Here is a 17,359-nt window from a genome sequence, read left to right as displayed (position 1 = left end):
TCTAATGGTTTAACAAATCTAACCTTTTTATTGTCTTTTGATCTCATATACCAAATACAGATCCAAATGACAGCCCCTCTTAAACTCAGTTATGCAGAAAAACTGCACAAACTGGAGAGTCAGTATTCAAAACTCTTGGTAAGTTAACCATACCTTTTCCATGTTCAGCTTTTCAGTGGGCATAATTTCTGATAAGTGATGAGCTTTAAATTCTGATTATTTTAAATATTTTTCTTTTCTTTTTAATAAAGAACACATCAAGAAATCAGGAAAGGCATCTAGATACTCTTCACAATTTTGTGTCTCGTGCTACTAGAGAGTTGATATGGCTGAATGAAAAAGAAGAGGAGGAGGTGGCATACGACTGGAGTGAAAGAAACCCCAATATAACAAGAAAAAAGGAATATCATGCAGTATGTATTGCTACTATAATCCAGAGGGAATTATTAAATGATCTTTATTAATTAGATAGAGTTTTAAAACTTTTTTTTGTCTGAAACAGGAATTAATGAGAGAACTTGATGAAAAAGAAGAAGTTATTAAATCAGTACAAGAAATAGCTGAGCAATTGCTTCTTGAAAACCACCCAGCCAGGCTAACCATTGAGGTAAGTTAGTAAAACCAGCACCAAAACAGGAAAAGTTTTGGGATTTAAGAGAGCTGAGTTTTGGGGGAAAAGGGGGTGTAGAAGGCAAATATAGAGAAAATTAAACAAGACTCTAAATTAAAGGGTCCTTCTAAACTTTCCTCTTCAGCATCTCTATTCTATTTATCTTCCAGTTTCCAAAAAGTAAAACCACTTTTTTAAAGTTATGGTTACACCTTGGATTGCTTAGATGAAATCTCCTGAAATTCTAAAATTAATTGGTCTGTAGAGATGTTTCTGGTCATGCAACTTGTAGAGCTGTTGATACAAATTGCATTGATAGATTGAGGACACAGAACAGTCCTTATGTGGTTTCTTTCCTGTTGGATTGAAAGAAATTTCATGAGAGCTTTTGTCACCACTTACTGTATGTGCAGGTTCCTAATGTGATTTGGGGTTGGTTTCATAACTCACTTGTCAGTAAAATATGAAACTTGTTTGGATGGTAAAAATCTGACCAGGTGATATGATTTACTTCAGGCTTGAATCTAGTTCTATGTTATATATGTAAACAATTTACAGGAAAATTTAATGTAGCTGTTGTAGGATCATAACAGGTTTTCAAAGGAGAATGTAAAACACTTTTCCTTGTAGACTTTCAAGGAAAAAGTAGATACAGACTGTGAGTGGTAAAGACTGAAACAATAAAAAGCTGATTTATTATACAAGAATAAAAAAGTCAGAGGGAATGTATTTTTATTGTTCTTCAGCTCTGCTAGTTTACAGTTGCAAAAATGGGAAACATGAAGAAAACCCCTCCTTTCCTTCCTTCTCAGGATGTCTACTTGGAATAATAAATGACTTGCTTTGTAATGTGGGCAAATCTTTTCTTTAAAAGTATAAGCTGTTCTAATGGGCTCTTACTGGTGTAGTGTAAAAACACTCTGGGGACGCCTGTTACGAAATCAGGCCATTGCGGTCACCATGACTGTGCAGGTTATGCTGTCTCCAATGATGCTATATTGGGATATTTATAAAAATATGCTTAAAAAATTATCCTTTTCTGCAGAACAATATATGCATTAATGCATCAGTTTGGAATCCCTGGAAGACAATGGAAAAGCTGTTTCGGACGGGGGTGGTGACAGGAGTCCGGACCCCGGGACTGGGGGGATTTCCCAAGGGCAGGAGCGCCCCCTGCTGGCGAGCCGCGCGCGGCTCCTCGGGGGACCCAAACTGGGATCTCGGCCCGGGGCTGGCGTGGGATCTCAGCTGGGTGTTCTGTGCTCCTGCACTTTGCCCATCTCAGCTGGGTGTTCAGTGCTCCTGCAATTTACCCATCTCTGCTGGGTGTTCTGTGCTCCTGCAATTTACCCATCTCAGCTGGGTGTTCAGTGCTCCTGCACCTTACCCATCTCAGCTGGGTGTTCTGTGCTCCTGCACTTTACCCATCTCAGCTGGGTGTTCTGTGCTCCTGCAATTTACCAATTGCATCCAGACAAGGCTCCAGATGTTGTGATTGAGTAAATAGGCACACAGAACTGTAGATGAGCCTAGACTGGAGGAATCTCTCAGGAGCTGAGCTCCCAGCAGGAGCTGGAGTACCAGCAGGGATTTGTTTGGCCAAATTCGGACCAGGTCACAGGGTAATGATTTCACAGTCCCTCTGGGAAAGTTTTGTTGTGTTTGACTATGCTGTGACAGGGTTTCTTTCTCACATCTAATTGGAATTTTCCTTGCTTCAGCTTAGTTTTCCGGGGTGAGGTGGTCAGGTTTTAGTTGTTTGTGTTTGTTGCATTACTTTTGTGTTTCCTAAAGTCTGTAAAGGTATGGAAGTTTTAGTTTTCATTTCCATTTGTAAAATATATCTCTCCTCCTTAAAGGCCTATAGAGCTGCAATGCAGACACAATGGAGCTGGATTCTGCAGCTCTGCCACTGTGTTGAACAACATTTGAGAGAAAATGCTGCATATTTTGAGGTAAGAAAGTAAATCAAACAGAATATGAAAGAATATAAGTTCTCTTCATAGTCAAAAAGTTCCACCAAAAGCTCTAGTTGTTCTCTCACAGTAGCTGTAGAATTGACACTTGTCTTGTACTATCACTAGATGATAAGCCATCCTCCCGCAGCGTTGCCACAACTCAGTTTCTTCACTACAGTTATGTCAGTTTGCCTGAGTTTTTTCAGTGCTGCAGCTGCAAGTAGAGACTCTGAGAATGAAACCTTGTTCTCTCCCTGTCGTGCACAACTGCCGTCAATGGAGTTTGTGCAGATGGTGTAGCATGGAGGGTGGTTAGTGATGGCCATGGGAGAACATATTCTAGATGGTTATTCCAGGACTATTCAAAGCAAAATTGAATGTGCCGCATTAATAATGAACAGAGCAGAGAACACCATGACAGCAGACACATCCCATGAAACACCTGACTATCTCATTGTCACCTGTTCGCATACTCAGCAAATGATGAAATTACCTGCATGAGTATGATAGACAGAGGAGTTTTTTTTGTTAGTTTTGTTTGTGTTTAAATCTACTAATTTAAAACATTGAAATTATAAGGATGAATCCTTAGCTTCCTCTGGGTTGTGTGGTTGAGGAGAAGGGGAGCTGATGAAGAGGTGAGATGCCTTTGGACTGAGAAGGATGAGATCCCAAAGTTAGGAACAGGACACTGGAGAAGAAAAAGCAATTTGAGCTCTTTGTGACGGGGAAGAAACTGGAATTCTGAATTTAAGAAATGGGGCTTAAGGGAGAGAATGGGATTTCGCTTCCCAGTTGTGCCTAACCAGGACCCTTGTTTGGGTGTGCACATACCCTTGCAGAACTGCCAAGTGTGGCAGCTCATTTCCCTTCCTGAAGAAAGTGTTTGCCCCAGCTCTGCTGCCTGGATTTTGCAGCTAGTTTGTCTAGTTGTAGGATTTGTCTGTGCTTTCCATATGAAAGTAATTGTAATTCCAAGGGAAGCAAGATTGGCCTAATAAAATTTTTTCATTGCAGGAATGGCCATTAACTGCAGGTTCAATAACTGCAGAATTAATTTTGCATGTAGCTTGTACCAAAAATAACTGGTGTTAACAGTGTGTGCCTTTTTGAAGAGTACATTTAGACATGAGATCATGAGTAGCTGAGTGTGGTGCAGTGGTCACTTCAAGTGATGAGAAAAGGTTGTTTTAAAAGACAGCACTTGAAAACTTCAGTAGCTGATTCTGCATTTTTTTAGTTTGTTTAAAAATAACGCACATAATTATTTTATCCTAGTTTTTCAGCGATGCCAAAGAAGCCATGGAATATTTGAAGAATTTAAAAGATACCATATACCGAAAATACAGCTGTGATAGATCAAGCAGTCTTCATAGGCTGGAAGACCTTGTCCAGGAGTCTATGGTAAGATCTTTAGCAGAAGCCTATTAGCAGGAGCTACAATGAAACAAGAAATGTGTTTGTTATGGTGGGATATAAAATTTTAAGACTATTCATTTAAAGTAAAGAAAAAAAAGCTGATTTTTTCAGAATTTATAAATAAATTACTATTTTTCATAACTTTAAAATGCAGTTTTATTTGTTTGTATTTACAATATCAGATAAATGAAGACAGCGGCTTCAGAAAAATGTTTTTGTAAAGTGTGTTACTTTTCAGAAACACTGTAGAAGGAGTCGGGGAAAAAAAAAGCATAACAGGATCAAAGAAGCAGTACTGTATTCTGGACTTCTCTTATGACGTATTCTTTTCTTAACTGTTCTAGGAAGAAAAAGAACAACTCTTGCAGTATAAGAGCACAGTAGCAGGCCTTGTGGGAAGAGCAAAGGCAATAATTCAGCTGAAGCCAAGGAACCCTGACTGTATACTCAAAACATCCATTCCAATTAAAGCCATCTGTGACTACAGACAAATTGAGGTTAGAAACTAAAATTTCCTCAAACCAATTACAGATGTAAGAATTCAGCTAAAGTTTCATTAATTACCATGTTCCTGGAGAAAGCTGGGCTGTGAATTTCTTCCACCCTAGTAAACAAGAGCAAATCCTTTGGTTGGAACATTGGTTTTGTTGTTTTGTTGCTTATTTGTTGACAGCATTTGCAGAAGCGCTTTGTACAGTTATTTTGTAATGCTTGGCTCATCAAATGATTCTGCTTTTCTGTTAATACTAGATAACTATTTACAAAGATGATGAGTGTGTATTAGCAAACAACTCCCATCGTGCTAAATGGAAAGTCATTAGCCCCAGTGGTAATGAGGCCATGGTTCCATCTGTATGCTTTACAGTTCCTCCACCAAACAAAGAAGCAATAGATACAGCCAACAGGTAGGGACAAAGTAAAGCTACCTATTTTCTGTTAAGATCTACTTACATGAAACTTGGGTTAAAAGAATATGTCACAGTTTTTTGGTGGGTTTATTTTTGTTGTTTTTGTGGGGTTTTGGTTGTTGGTTTTTTTTGTTTGGTTTTTTTTTTGTTTGTTTGTTTTTTTGTTTTGTTTTTTCCCCCTGTTTTCATGTGTTACCCTGATCTGAAGTTGGATTTTTTTTGTTTCAGGATTGAACAGCAATTTCAGAATGTTCTGGCCCTTTGGCATGAGTCACATGTAAACATGAAAAGTGTGGTGTCCTGGCATTACCTGACAAATGAAATTGAAGTTGTTCGAGCTGGCAATGTTGCCTCAGTAAGTGTTATGACTAGGAAGGGCTCTCAACCATTTACTAGGAAGTCACAGGATGACTAAAGTTGTGTGAGAGCACAAACTGTTGCAAGAAATATTTGCAATACTGAAAATGACACTTTCCTACCTAATTTAGCGCTATTACTGTTGGAAAGAGGAAACTGAGATAGCTCTTGACAAAGTCCCTACTTGTCCTTGCTATTGTTTGTGGCTGCATGGTGTTAGATGGGAGAAATGAAGTCTGATGTAGGGTTGGCTTAACAGAGGCCATTTCTGATGGGAAAGATTGAAAAGGATTTTATGTTAAGTGTAAATTATCAGCTGTCAAGTGGACTCCAGCTAAGGAACAGAGAGCTTTCAGAACCTCAATTCTTTGACTTTACCATCTTAGTAATTTATCAGTATTGCTTTTTGATAAAAAAGCATCACAGAAACTGTGTGAGAGATGCACCATTGCTGACTGTGCTTTGGGTCTGTAATCTGTTGCAGATAAAGACAATGCTGCCAGGTGAACATCAACAGGTTCTAAGCAATTTACAGTCTCGCTTTGATGATTTTGTGGAAGACAGCCAGGAGTCCAAAATCTTTACAAGCTCTGATACAGCACAGCTGGAAAGGGAAGTTAATGTTTGCAAGCAATACTATCAAGAGCTTCTGAAGTCTGCAGAAAGAGGTAAAACTTAGCTTAGAAATGTAGAAAGATGTCCTTATAAGAGAGATTTTGTCCTTGATCTTGAGATCTTTTTTATCGTGATGATATTGTTACTGCCTGTGTTCTTTTAAAAAGAGTAATTTAACAATGTGTGCAATTCCATTGTATAGAAGATCTTATTTTTTTTAAACTTTGTATATATTAAGCTATGCAAAAATATTGATGTGTTACATAATATACAGAATGCTACAAGAAATTTTACACCTAAGAATTTATTATGCGCTTTACAGCTCCCTGCTTAGTCCTGTGTTCCTTGTTTTTGAATGCTGGAAAAACAGCTTGATTACTTTGAGTTCATGACAGAATTAGAACATTTTTCACCCTGTTAAGGCAAGGAAAATGTCCTAGCTGCTTTCCTGACTCCACAGGATGTCTGTAGTTACTGCTGTCTTAACTCTAATTAACACTGTATTAATACAGTGAGAACAGAAAGCTTAGAATAGCTCTTCTGATTTACTGTTGAGTAGTTGATGACTTAAAGAAATACAGTAGTGCAAAGCTGATTACTTCATTAGCAAAGTTCACTCAACTTCAGGAAAGATGTGGTGCCCTGTGCATCTGAAAGAGGATTCATGTCCCTGCTACCACTGATTAAAAGAATCAGTCACTGAATTTAGCAATGTCACCATAGAATAATGCCTGTGCAGAATGATCACAGATTGTTATTTTTCATATGTGAGGAGATGATTTAATAAAAGCAAAATTTAAGAGTTCCTAAGATTTGCCTTATAGCCAGAATTCTGATGGAAATTGATGGCATTTTGGCCAGTCACAAAAACACCTATAGAGCAATGACTTTATAAAGTGTGAGAAGTTATACTGAAACAACATGATGACTTTGCTGGCTAACATATGCCTTAATTCTTTCAACAGAGGAGCAGGAAGAATCTATTTATAATCTGTACATCTCTGAAGTCAGAAATATCAGACTACGACTGGAGAGTTGTGAGGAGCGGTTAATACGGCAGATCCGGACGCCAATGGAGAGGGATGATGTACATGAAAATGTGCTTAGGATTTCAGAGCAAGAGGTGAGCCTTTGAGAAAGCCTGTTTTGCCTAGGAAAAGTTCTATTTAAAAAACAAATATATCCTGACTTCTGAGTGTAAGCCAGGAAGGTTTGCAGTGTACCTCGAAAAGAGGAGTCAAATATTTAGCTTAGTATGTGTAATACGAAGCTCAATAAATCGTATGTGTAATAGGGAAACTAATGGAGGTACCGTTGATCAGCATCTTTTTACATATCACTCATAGTGATATGTAAAGTGTATATCAGGTTGATGTAGGATGAAAGCACTATCAATCACCTTTCATTTTACAGAAACTGAAGAAAGAGCTGGATCGGCTGAAGGATGACTTGGGAGTCATCACAGATAAATGTGAAGAGTTTTTCAGTCAAGCTGCTGGCTCACCTTCAGTCCCTACTCTGCGCTCTGAGCTCAATGTTGTTATACAAAACATGAACCAAGTTTACTCCATGTCTTCCATTTTCATAGATAAGTATGTACTAGGCTGTCTTCCATCACACATGTTTTAGTTTATAGTTTTCTCTTAAATTGAAACAGTTACTATGAATAATACTGATCAAGGGAGTTAACATTTTAACATTGTATAAAGGGGTGCCCTGTGACAAGAAAAGGCCAAAAAAGATGAACGTGTTGAGCGTTGGTATTGATTTTTATGATTTTATGGTTTTATTTTATTTATTATTTTTTATGATTTTTTATGGTTCAGTTAACAGGGGGTCTGTTTTTCAGATTAAAAACTATCAATTTGGTGCTGACGAACACCCAAACAGCAGAATCATTAGTAAAACACTATGAAACTAAGTTGTGTGAAGAAGAGGCAGTAACAGCTGACAAAAACAATATTGAAAATCTGATGGGTACATTAAAGGTAAGAGCTGGCTGGTGCCTTTTCATGGGCAAATCAAAAAAATAAGACAAAAGCTATCTGTCTTGTAACACCTGATTTTGTTATGCTTCACGCTATAGGGTCTCAAACATTGGCTTGTGTATTTAGTTTTAGGTGGTATTCGAATTGATATTTCAGAAAAAAATGGCAACTTTGGAGCATTAGGATTTGGATAGGTTGAAAGCATGTTCCTGCTGTTGCAAAATGCATTAAAGTATCTGAACTTGCAAAAGTGGCACTTGTAAATGCTGCAGTAAGATTTTCTTTGCTCTTCAGAAGGTAGCACATACTTAGGGTAACATAAACATATATTTATGTTATGTAAATTTGACCCCAATAACATTCTTGCTGCTGCTTCAGTGTTCTAATCAGGGTTTTTTAGGAAGTTTGGCAGATTTGAGAAATCGAAAGATTGAAGTTCAGCATTTTTTGTTTGCTGTATATAACTCATTTTGACATTACAAATTATGAGTAATGCTTTTTTGCTAGATAGAATGATTGGCATCTGCCTAATAATTTTTTTTTTGAAAGCTGTAGTTCCTAAGGTGAGTGTGTTCATTTGACCTCTGTGTTTTGATCTGTGTGTTGTGGGGATTGCTGTTACTTAGAATTATTTAGCTGTTTATTGCTTCAAACCCATTCTAGTGCCGCTTGAGTATTTGAGCAAGCAGAATAAAATATTAATTGAAATATTTTAATTTATTCATTTATACAGCATACTCATGTAAAATACTTATTTATAAAATAGTGTCATAATTTAGGCGTTATTTACAACTTTTTTTATCACCTACTAGCAATGGAGATCTGAGGTAGATGAGAAAAGACAAACATTCCACGCCTTAGAGGATGAACTGCAGAAGGCAAAGATGATCAGTGATCAGATGTTTAAAATGCACAAGGAACGTGATCTTGACTTTGACTGGCATAAAGAAAAAGTTGATCAGTTGGCTGAGAGGTGGCAAAATGTTCATTCTCAAATTGAAAACAGGTTTGTATGACTTTTTATTATATTCTGTTCATGTTTTAGACTGTTTTTTAAAATTTATTTCTGAGGAAAAACAATCAGAAATGAATGTTAAAACAGGTCTGAATAGTTTTCTGAACTGTTTTTGGAATGTGTTGGGATAAACACCTTTATTGTGCTGTTGACAACCTTGCCTTACTTTTCCACTGGAAATGTCTGTGGCTGTTAAGCTCCAAAAGATGAACAAGATACAGAAACTTACTACTTACTGATACACAGTGGAGAGAAATTGTCATTTTTCTTTTAAAAAAATGAAACCTGCAGAAATGGCAGGCAGGCCTATGGAAATACCATCTGTTTCTCCACATAATCAGTTCTGATGGGCTACATTGATGAGCTGATTCATCAGTTATGATTGGATTCATGTTAATTTGCTTTTAGTTACTCAAGTGTTAAGTCTGGAAGTTCTTAGCTTCCATGGACATCTGTGATAATTTGTGGTGCAACAACTTTTTGGTGAAGTGCCTTTTATTTTTTTAAATATCCAGTAGAGATAGTGCTCTAAATTCAGCCCTTTACTGTCAAGTTGATACTGAAAATGTTGCTCAAGTGCATCTGCCTATGCAGATGTGCAGATACAGCAGAACACACCTGCCTGCATTTCTGAAGATGTCCATACATGAAATTCCTGGAAATGCTTTTTTCTTCAGTCTCTACAGTCCTGTTTCCTGTATGTAAAGGAAGAAGAACTGTAGAGGCTGAAGGAAAAAGTATAGGCAAGTGTTGAGGAATTCTGTACTGTGCAGTCTGAACTTATTTCCTTTGAAATGTACTTTAGTTTGTCATTATAGATTACCTGAAAAAGAACATTGAAGATGGCACTGTTGATGTAAAATTCACACAACCTGTCACATTTTTGTCCTCCTTTTCTAAGGGGTGAATATACATTCAGGTGCAATATGGAAGTCATTTACTTGTAATTAACCAGTTTAGTTGGGTCTGTTTAACTTTGCTGGAAGTTAGAAAGAAGATGGGAAAAAGGTCACTCACGTAAAGCTGGTTGCAGAAATAGCTAGCTTAAGTTCCATCTCTGATTTTTCATCAGTTGTTAGTGTGACATAATTTAAGTTATTAAATGAGGTACTGAAGTGTTCTTATTTCTTCAAGAGAGTAAGCATGAACCACATGCTCTCCTGCCAGGACTGTATCCTGAACAGAATATGCTGAAAAATGACTGCTAATACATAGTGACTTCTGGTATAAACAGGACAGATTGTGGTAACTGCAGTACAGAGCTGTAAACAAGCTGCTTTCTGTAAATATTATCTCTGCTTCTTCTTACCAGCTTGACTCTGATAATCATTATACAAAACCTATGTACAAATATTGGCTGCAGTTATCATGATCCTTTTGCTTTTTCATGGTTACTAGCTTTAAAACATGATTAAGTATGAAACCTGAGCAAAAAAATTTCCTTTGCTTGCTCTTTTTTAATCTCCTTTTGGCATCTTAAGAACAGCACTACAGCAATTCAAAGTATTCGTTCCAAGTTGAACTGTAAAAGGTTATATATTTCTGTTTATTCTGCAGTGTTGAGTGGTCATATTTATATGGTCTTTTAAGTAGAATCATAGAATATCTTGAGTTAGAAGGAACCCACAAGGATCATCGAGTCTAACTACTGGCTCTGCACAGAGCAACCACAAAATCACACCATGATAACAAGTAACAGTATAAGGATCATGAAAGAAAAACTGTCAGTATCTACCTCAGTATGGAAATTACTTTAAAGAAATATACAGACCTCTCTTTTTAGGTCAAAACCACGATTTAAAATTACATATATGTGTTCAATTACTTTTGCACATTAGCATGTTTACAGTCGTCAGTTTTAGTGTAACTCCTGCTGTTTTATGGGGAGCATGGAGAGTATGGTGAACCACTACTTGACTCCAGCATGGCATGCTCCTTCTTGATTCATGGACCACATTTTAAATACTCTCACTTCTTGTAACAGAGCTGATTGCTGTAGCAGAGCCCTCCCTCTTTCCTGGGGTTTCAGTGCTCCTGGAGTTTCAAGCAGTTGAACACTGTAATGAGGGATATGTGGAGTTTCTTGTGTAGTAGGATCTCCTCTGGATATCCTTTATGACAAATGGGAAGAGTTCCTCAAGCTGGGAGCCCTAGTGTTTGGGAAGTGAATTTGCTGTTTAATTAGTGTTACACCAGTAGGTTTATACTGTGAACTGTAAGAGCTAAGGCATTTGAAGCCTTCAAAGCTGTATTTGCCTTAGTGTTGTATTTTTTGTCTTTAATAATGATCTTCTCCCCTTTGATTTATCTTCTAAAATAAAATCAGGTTGCGTGACTTGGAAGGTATTAATAAATCTCTGAAATATTATAAAGATACTTACAATTCTTTGGACACTTGGATTCAACAAATGGAAGATACTCAGCGAAAGATTCAAGAAGTACATCCTGAAAATAGCAAAGCATTGGCTAAGCAATTGAACCAACACAAGGTATGAAAGGGATGTCATTGTGACAAACCACTGTGGTAAGCACTGACCAAAGAATTACAATATCAGTGATCTCAATATTGTTTATTAATATGGGTGGCTTATATCCATCAGCCCTTACTGTGAAGCTCCAAGTAATCACCAGATTTTATGATTTTGTGTTTCTGGTGCAGCCATGAATATATCACCAAGTGACAATTGTCGCTGTCATATAGACCAGATTGTTTGGTCCTCAAGTGTGCAAGAACATCAAAACCTTAAAACTTCTGGACTTGCCTTGCCACATAATTTCATATTCTGTGGTGCTTTTTTTATTTATGGATGTAGAAATATTTCCATGGAAGCGTAGCTAAACTCAACATCTGTCTCCTGCAAGAAAGAAATGCAATATAAATAGACAGGATAATAAATTATATGCATGAAATAATATATTCCTGATTTATTTTGATTCACCAAGTATTAACCTGGCAGGTTTTTTCAGTACTTCTGTCCTGTAAATCTGATAAAGCTGAGGACATAAGCTTGAGCATAATTACTTGTACACATATGGATAGGAGCATATTAGATAAAGTAGATGTTAATGAGCCATCTATTTATATTAGATAATGTTAGATAAAGTAGAACTGTTAATTATGATGGTACTAAAAGTAACTTTTTGAGATGAAAATGTACATTCATAATTTACAGATGCTGGTTTCTGAGATTGAAATGAAACAAAGCAAAATAGATGAATGCCAGAAATATTCAGAACAATACTCAGCTGCTGTGAAGGTAACAATAACATTGCACTATAGTCCTATCTTTTAGTGTCAGTATCATGTGTAATGCCAATGATTTTATGTATTTTCTCTTGTACAGGACTATGAGTTGCAGACCATGACCTACAGAGCTATGGTTGACTCCCAACAAAAATCTCCAGTAAAGCGACGAAGAATTCAAAGCTCATCAGACTTCATTATTCAAGAGGTAAATGGGTTTCTTATGACAGGAAAATGTGAGTCTTTGCTTAAAACAAAGTAAACACAAGAATTAAGTTTTGGATTTATTAATTATTAAATACAGTAATCCAAGAAAGACTGGTTTTTTTCTCTATAGATACATGGTATAACAAATATTCTCTTGTTCATTACACTGCAATTTGGTAGCAAGACAGTATAATGCAGCTGATTAAAAAAAGTCACCCAAATGATAAAAAGCTGTATGAGAACTATGCCTCAGTAAAACTGTTTAGAACTACCTCTAGGCTGGATCTTGATCACAGTAAACAAGAAGTTTTGACTTCTTGGATCTCGACGCTTTGATAGATTCTAAGGCAAATCAGCCTCATTTGGGTGAGAAAGATAAATCTGTCTCCCTGCTACCTCTTAGAGATAGGAACAGTGACAAGCATGGCTTCTCCTCTTGAAACCTTTTCTTACAGGGGGATGAATCAAGTGGCTGCAAAGTCAAAACATTGTCTTCTGTTTCTTCTTCTTATGGATCTGCTCATAGACCCTTAGGATATATTTGTTCAAATGCACCTTGTTGACAGCATTGAATTTTGGAATCAAAATTAGAACTTTGGATTCCACAATCATGATTTTGAAATCAAAATCAGGATAAGTTCTAGAGCAGTGTCTATCACTTCTTTCAAGCTTAATGGGAGTATTTACTTCTATGACACTTACCCTCCCTTTTTGTTTCTCTACAGTTCATGGATCTACGGACTCGGTACACTGCCTTAGTGACCTTGATGACCCAATACATTAAGTTTGCAGGTGATTCCTTGAAAAGACTGGAAGAGGAAGAGGTAGGTCATTCTCTGGCAGTCAACCAAGCAAAAAGAACATCTAGGCAAACAAAGAGCAATATACCTGTTGGAATAATTCACAAAGTTGCCAGCAGATGTGGAAAGCTAAAATTCCTTATGTGGTGTACATTGAACAGGAATGTAGCAGTGTTAGCACTGTTATCATTCAGATAAGCAAAATCCTGTACCATCTATACATTCTACCAGTTCTTCCACCTAGAACGATCATATGATTTGTTGCATTCTGATGGAGATGTAGTTAAAATTAAAATACTAATACTTTCAATTTTAATACTCTAGGGCTTGATCTTTTGGATAAAAGCAGACATTAAGAAGGCAAACTCACCGTGTATACCCTATGTATACATATTTTTAATATTCCATAGTATGGATTAGTCCATACCATGACAAGTATGGACTGACAAGTTCTTAATTGAGAAGTTCTTTCAACAGGGAGATGAGATACCTTCTTAATTAGTTTCTGAATTTAGTTTGATCTGTTCCTTTTTTTTTTTCCTTCTGCCTTTCTACTGTATTGATTCCTTGGGGATCAGACAGCATTTTATTTATGCTTAGTGTTGAATCTTACTAGCAAGAGTATGTTATTGGCATTAGGCAGACGAATTATTCAAAATACCTGCTTGCTGCAGAGCAAACCTTCCAAATAATTGAGAGAAAAAATAAAAACCAACCCTCTAAATTTTTCACTTTCTTTTGAAAACTGTCTCTCAGAAAGAGATTATTTAGTAATTCTTAAGGACTACATTTTTTTTTTATAAATTGGATAAATTTGGAGAATACTACCATATGGATATAAATTTTATTGTTAAAAAAAACCCCAATTCTTAAATGAATATTATATTATTCTGGTGCTGATTTTGTCTTTATTAGCTTTTCTTGCTATTGAATACCTATGAACCAACACTAAAACCAGCATGTATCCTTGGGCATCATCAAGTGGTGGAGCAAACTGATGGAAATACATAATATTTCTTGATAAGTAGCCATTATAACTGAGGATTTAGTATGACTAGTAATGATAATAGCATCAAGGATAGAAAGTCAGTCAAATAACAAGGATCAGGAAATCTGTGAATGTTAATAGACTTCATGTTCTTCAAGAACAAGTGGAATCTTCCAAAATGTTTAGAGCTTCAGTCTGCTCTGAATCTCCAGGGCTGCTTTGTTTTTAATTTAAATGTCCCCCATCTTCCTTCCTCCTCTGTCAGCCTTTTAAATCTTTGGTAGCTTCTTTGAAGATAACATAACAGGTTTCCAGTCTCAAAGTAATATAATGGGGTTTTTTTCTCTTTAATCAGGGTAGCAAATCAGAAAAAAAATAATCTTTTTCAAAAGAGGAATGAGGGTTTTTTTCTTCTGGGAAGAAAAATTCTTCACAGACCTCTGAAGTCTGTGATTCTTCCAAGATTTTCTTTTATGCCAGTCCTTCTTTCTAACTCTCAGTAATGGCATTAAGAAAACAGAGAATAAGGGAAAAATAAGAAACTTTCCATCATATCACAGTTTAATCCATGTGCTGTCATGCTCAGAGTTTACCAGGAGAGAATCAACTCCAGCAACCTGTGAAGTCAGCTGAAGTCTTTCAACATTTGGGATGTAATGAAGATTTTGAATTGAGAGGAGAAAAGAAACCTAATGAAAGCATGATGGATGTGGAATATTTGCAAAACCAGAACTCTTCCAGTAAACCTGAATACCCAGAAAATAAACTGGAAATGAACAGAAGAAAATTAAATGTAGACAGATATGATAAAATCAAAACTGATAGAACATTTAAGCAACTTTTAAATGTCAGTGGTCAAGAAAGCAGCATTAGTGGCAGCAGAGACAGTAAGCTACATACAGAGCATGAGAGTTTAATGGGTTTTGGTAATCAAAGTAAGGAACAAAAAAATGGCAGAAAGGGTTGTTTTCTTTCAACTGAAATCTCTGTGAGTGTGAACAATGATTCTGGTGAAATGTTAGAGGAACAAATTGCTAATGGAGAGAGACAGAAAACAGAGGGGAAATCAAAGTCGCCTAAAGTGGAAATGATACACAAAACCAAAGGAAAAAAAAATGCAAGAAGGGCAGGGAGTGATGTTTCAACAAAGGAAGAATGTGAAATGCAATCAGAAACTGATTTTGAGCTAACAACAAAGAAAGCTGAAGTAACTCCAAAAACTGCAGAGCAGGCCCTGGGTATCAGCCCTTACAAACAGCAACATTTTTCACAGAGAACTCATTTTCAATGTCAGTGTAAAGAGCATTGCTTTACAGAAAGCAAAAGCCATAATACTTTAAAATTTGAAGACAGAGAGTTTCAAGTGTATGTTGAAGAAGGTGATTCTCTTTCATGTGCAACAGATGCAACATCTTTAGAGAAAGTTGCGTCCTCTTTCAGAGAGCTGGCAGTGCACAATGGAAGTGAGAAAACAAAGTTAAATTTGCAATCTATGAGCAATCCAGGTGTTTATTGTAGTGTTGAAAGGAGTATTGACAAACTGCAGAAAGCATCTCTGGATAAAGATTACTCTCTAGTAGAAAATGAAATCCTAGAAAAATCAAATTTAAATTCAAATAAAGCCAAGAATAAAGAGCAAGAAATTTTGGTTCTTTCTTCAGGAAATATTTCAGAGAGTCACTGTGCAGCAAAAGTCTCTGAATCCTATCCTTTAGATTGTCAAGTATCATCACTGCAGATTGATCAACATTTAGGTACAGAATTGTTAGGAAATACGGGTGATTTAAATGAAAATTTAGGTCTCTCAGGAATTTTTTCTGGAGGAGAGGATTATTTTCCATTATCAGAAGATGAACTAACAAAAAAGCTTTTAAGTCACTATGAAAAAGTAAGTGTGAAGAAAATGCCACAGGGTAACACTTATGGTTTGGACAGCATAAAGAGAAGTGGGAAGAAGCAGAGTGGAGAAGACAGGCTAGAACAGGGTCAGAAATGCAAAGATTTATTGCTAGTTTCAGAAACAGACAGTAGAGACGAGGGTAATAGCACAAAGGTCCCTGGAAAAACCACTGAACTCCAGAAAATATTTAGTGAAAAAGTAGGCATAAAAGCCTCATTTGAAAAACAAGAAAAGCAAAAAAAGAAAGAGAAACATAATGAAGAGAAAAGGAGCACAACTGTTGTTAAGGTACCAGAGTTTTTATGCAATTCAAATGAAAGAGTTAATCTAAGAATGATTCTAAATCAATGCAAATCAACATTTGAATCACAAAATATGTCAAGGTCAAGTGATTTAAGATTGATTGAGGATAATTTAAAAAATGAATATGCTAATCTTGTATCAATTACTGTACATTTTGAGATGGTTAAGATTTTTAAGTTCTTAGAAATTAATAGTTTTGTTTATTTTATGTTGATATTTGCCATCCTTTTCTCCACCCAAGTGATGCTCAGCATGTTGACTAAAATGAAATCTAAGAAGATGCAGTTTGTTACTGCACCTATAATTTTAGGTCTTCTTTTTCAAGCATAATACATTAGATTTTGTGTTTATGTGAGTATTAAAGATCTGATAACAAATCAATTTACATACTTTGTTCTATTGGGGGCTGTTCAAAATTATAATACAGGGAAACATGGAGAGGAACTGGAGAAGCTGCCTTTGCATTAGCCTTTTAAGAAAAGTCTCAGATATCATACAAAAAATCAAGTAAACCTGGTAAATTTAAAGTAACCCAACAGTTTGTTTGTTTGAAAACTTTGCTGTCATTACCCTTCATGCCCTGTTTGTATGATCATAGGAATATAGGTGTGTTCTTACTTCATGTTAGCTCACATTTGGTAACTTAGCACCGCAACAGTGCTAATGAAGAACCAGGTATGTATAGTTTCAACCGTATTATTACTGGTGATTACACTCCTTGCTCAAAAGATTTGCTCTGGATCTGCCAATATATGGAGACTACCAGCCAGCTGGTTTTCATTAGGATTTTCCTAATTACCATATTTACACTTGTGTGTCTGCACTGCAGAGCAGCTGTGCTCTTGCTGGTCCCCCAGCTGGGTCAGTGGGGGCACAGGGACTGGGGAGCGCACCATGGAGAGCAGATGTATGGGGGTTTGGATACTGTTCTTTCTGGAGCTGCTGCATCATGGCTCTGAGATGCTGTTTCTTTTCTTGGAGGGGATTTCCAAACTTTTCTTGTGTGGTTTGTGCTTGCAAGCTTAATTCCTTGTTCCAGCTCCTGCT

General features: G+C 36.6%; 1 protein-coding gene across 1 annotated transcript in view; it reads left to right on the top strand.

Moving 5' to 3' along the window:
* Window positions 1–17,359, top strand: part of DST (dystonin) — a 167,307-nt gene that overhangs the window by 28,700 nt on the left and 121,248 nt on the right. Inside the window, 17 exon segments of the mRNA XM_031062760.1 lie at window positions 61–138; window positions 252–413; window positions 503–607; window positions 2,470–2,565; window positions 3,847–3,972; window positions 4,332–4,484; window positions 4,738–4,892; window positions 5,124–5,250; window positions 5,737–5,920; window positions 6,833–6,990; window positions 7,281–7,459; window positions 7,717–7,855; window positions 8,668–8,861; window positions 11,197–11,359; window positions 12,044–12,127; window positions 12,215–12,322; window positions 13,047–13,145. Of these exon segments, the coding sequence (XP_030918620.1) occupies window positions 61–138; window positions 252–413; window positions 503–607; window positions 2,470–2,565; window positions 3,847–3,972; window positions 4,332–4,484; window positions 4,738–4,892; window positions 5,124–5,250; window positions 5,737–5,920; window positions 6,833–6,990; window positions 7,281–7,459; window positions 7,717–7,855; window positions 8,668–8,861; window positions 11,197–11,359; window positions 12,044–12,127; window positions 12,215–12,322; window positions 13,047–13,145 (2,310 nt within the window).

Source organism: Geospiza fortis, unplaced genomic scaffold, assembly GCF_000277835.1.
Source record: "Geospiza fortis unplaced genomic scaffold, GeoFor_1.0 scaffold603, whole genome shotgun sequence".
Taxonomy (NCBI): Eukaryota; Metazoa; Chordata; class Aves; order Passeriformes; family Thraupidae; genus Geospiza; species Geospiza fortis.
The sequence above is the reverse complement of the archived record's forward strand: the minus strand, read 5'-3'. Positions and strand labels throughout refer to the sequence as shown.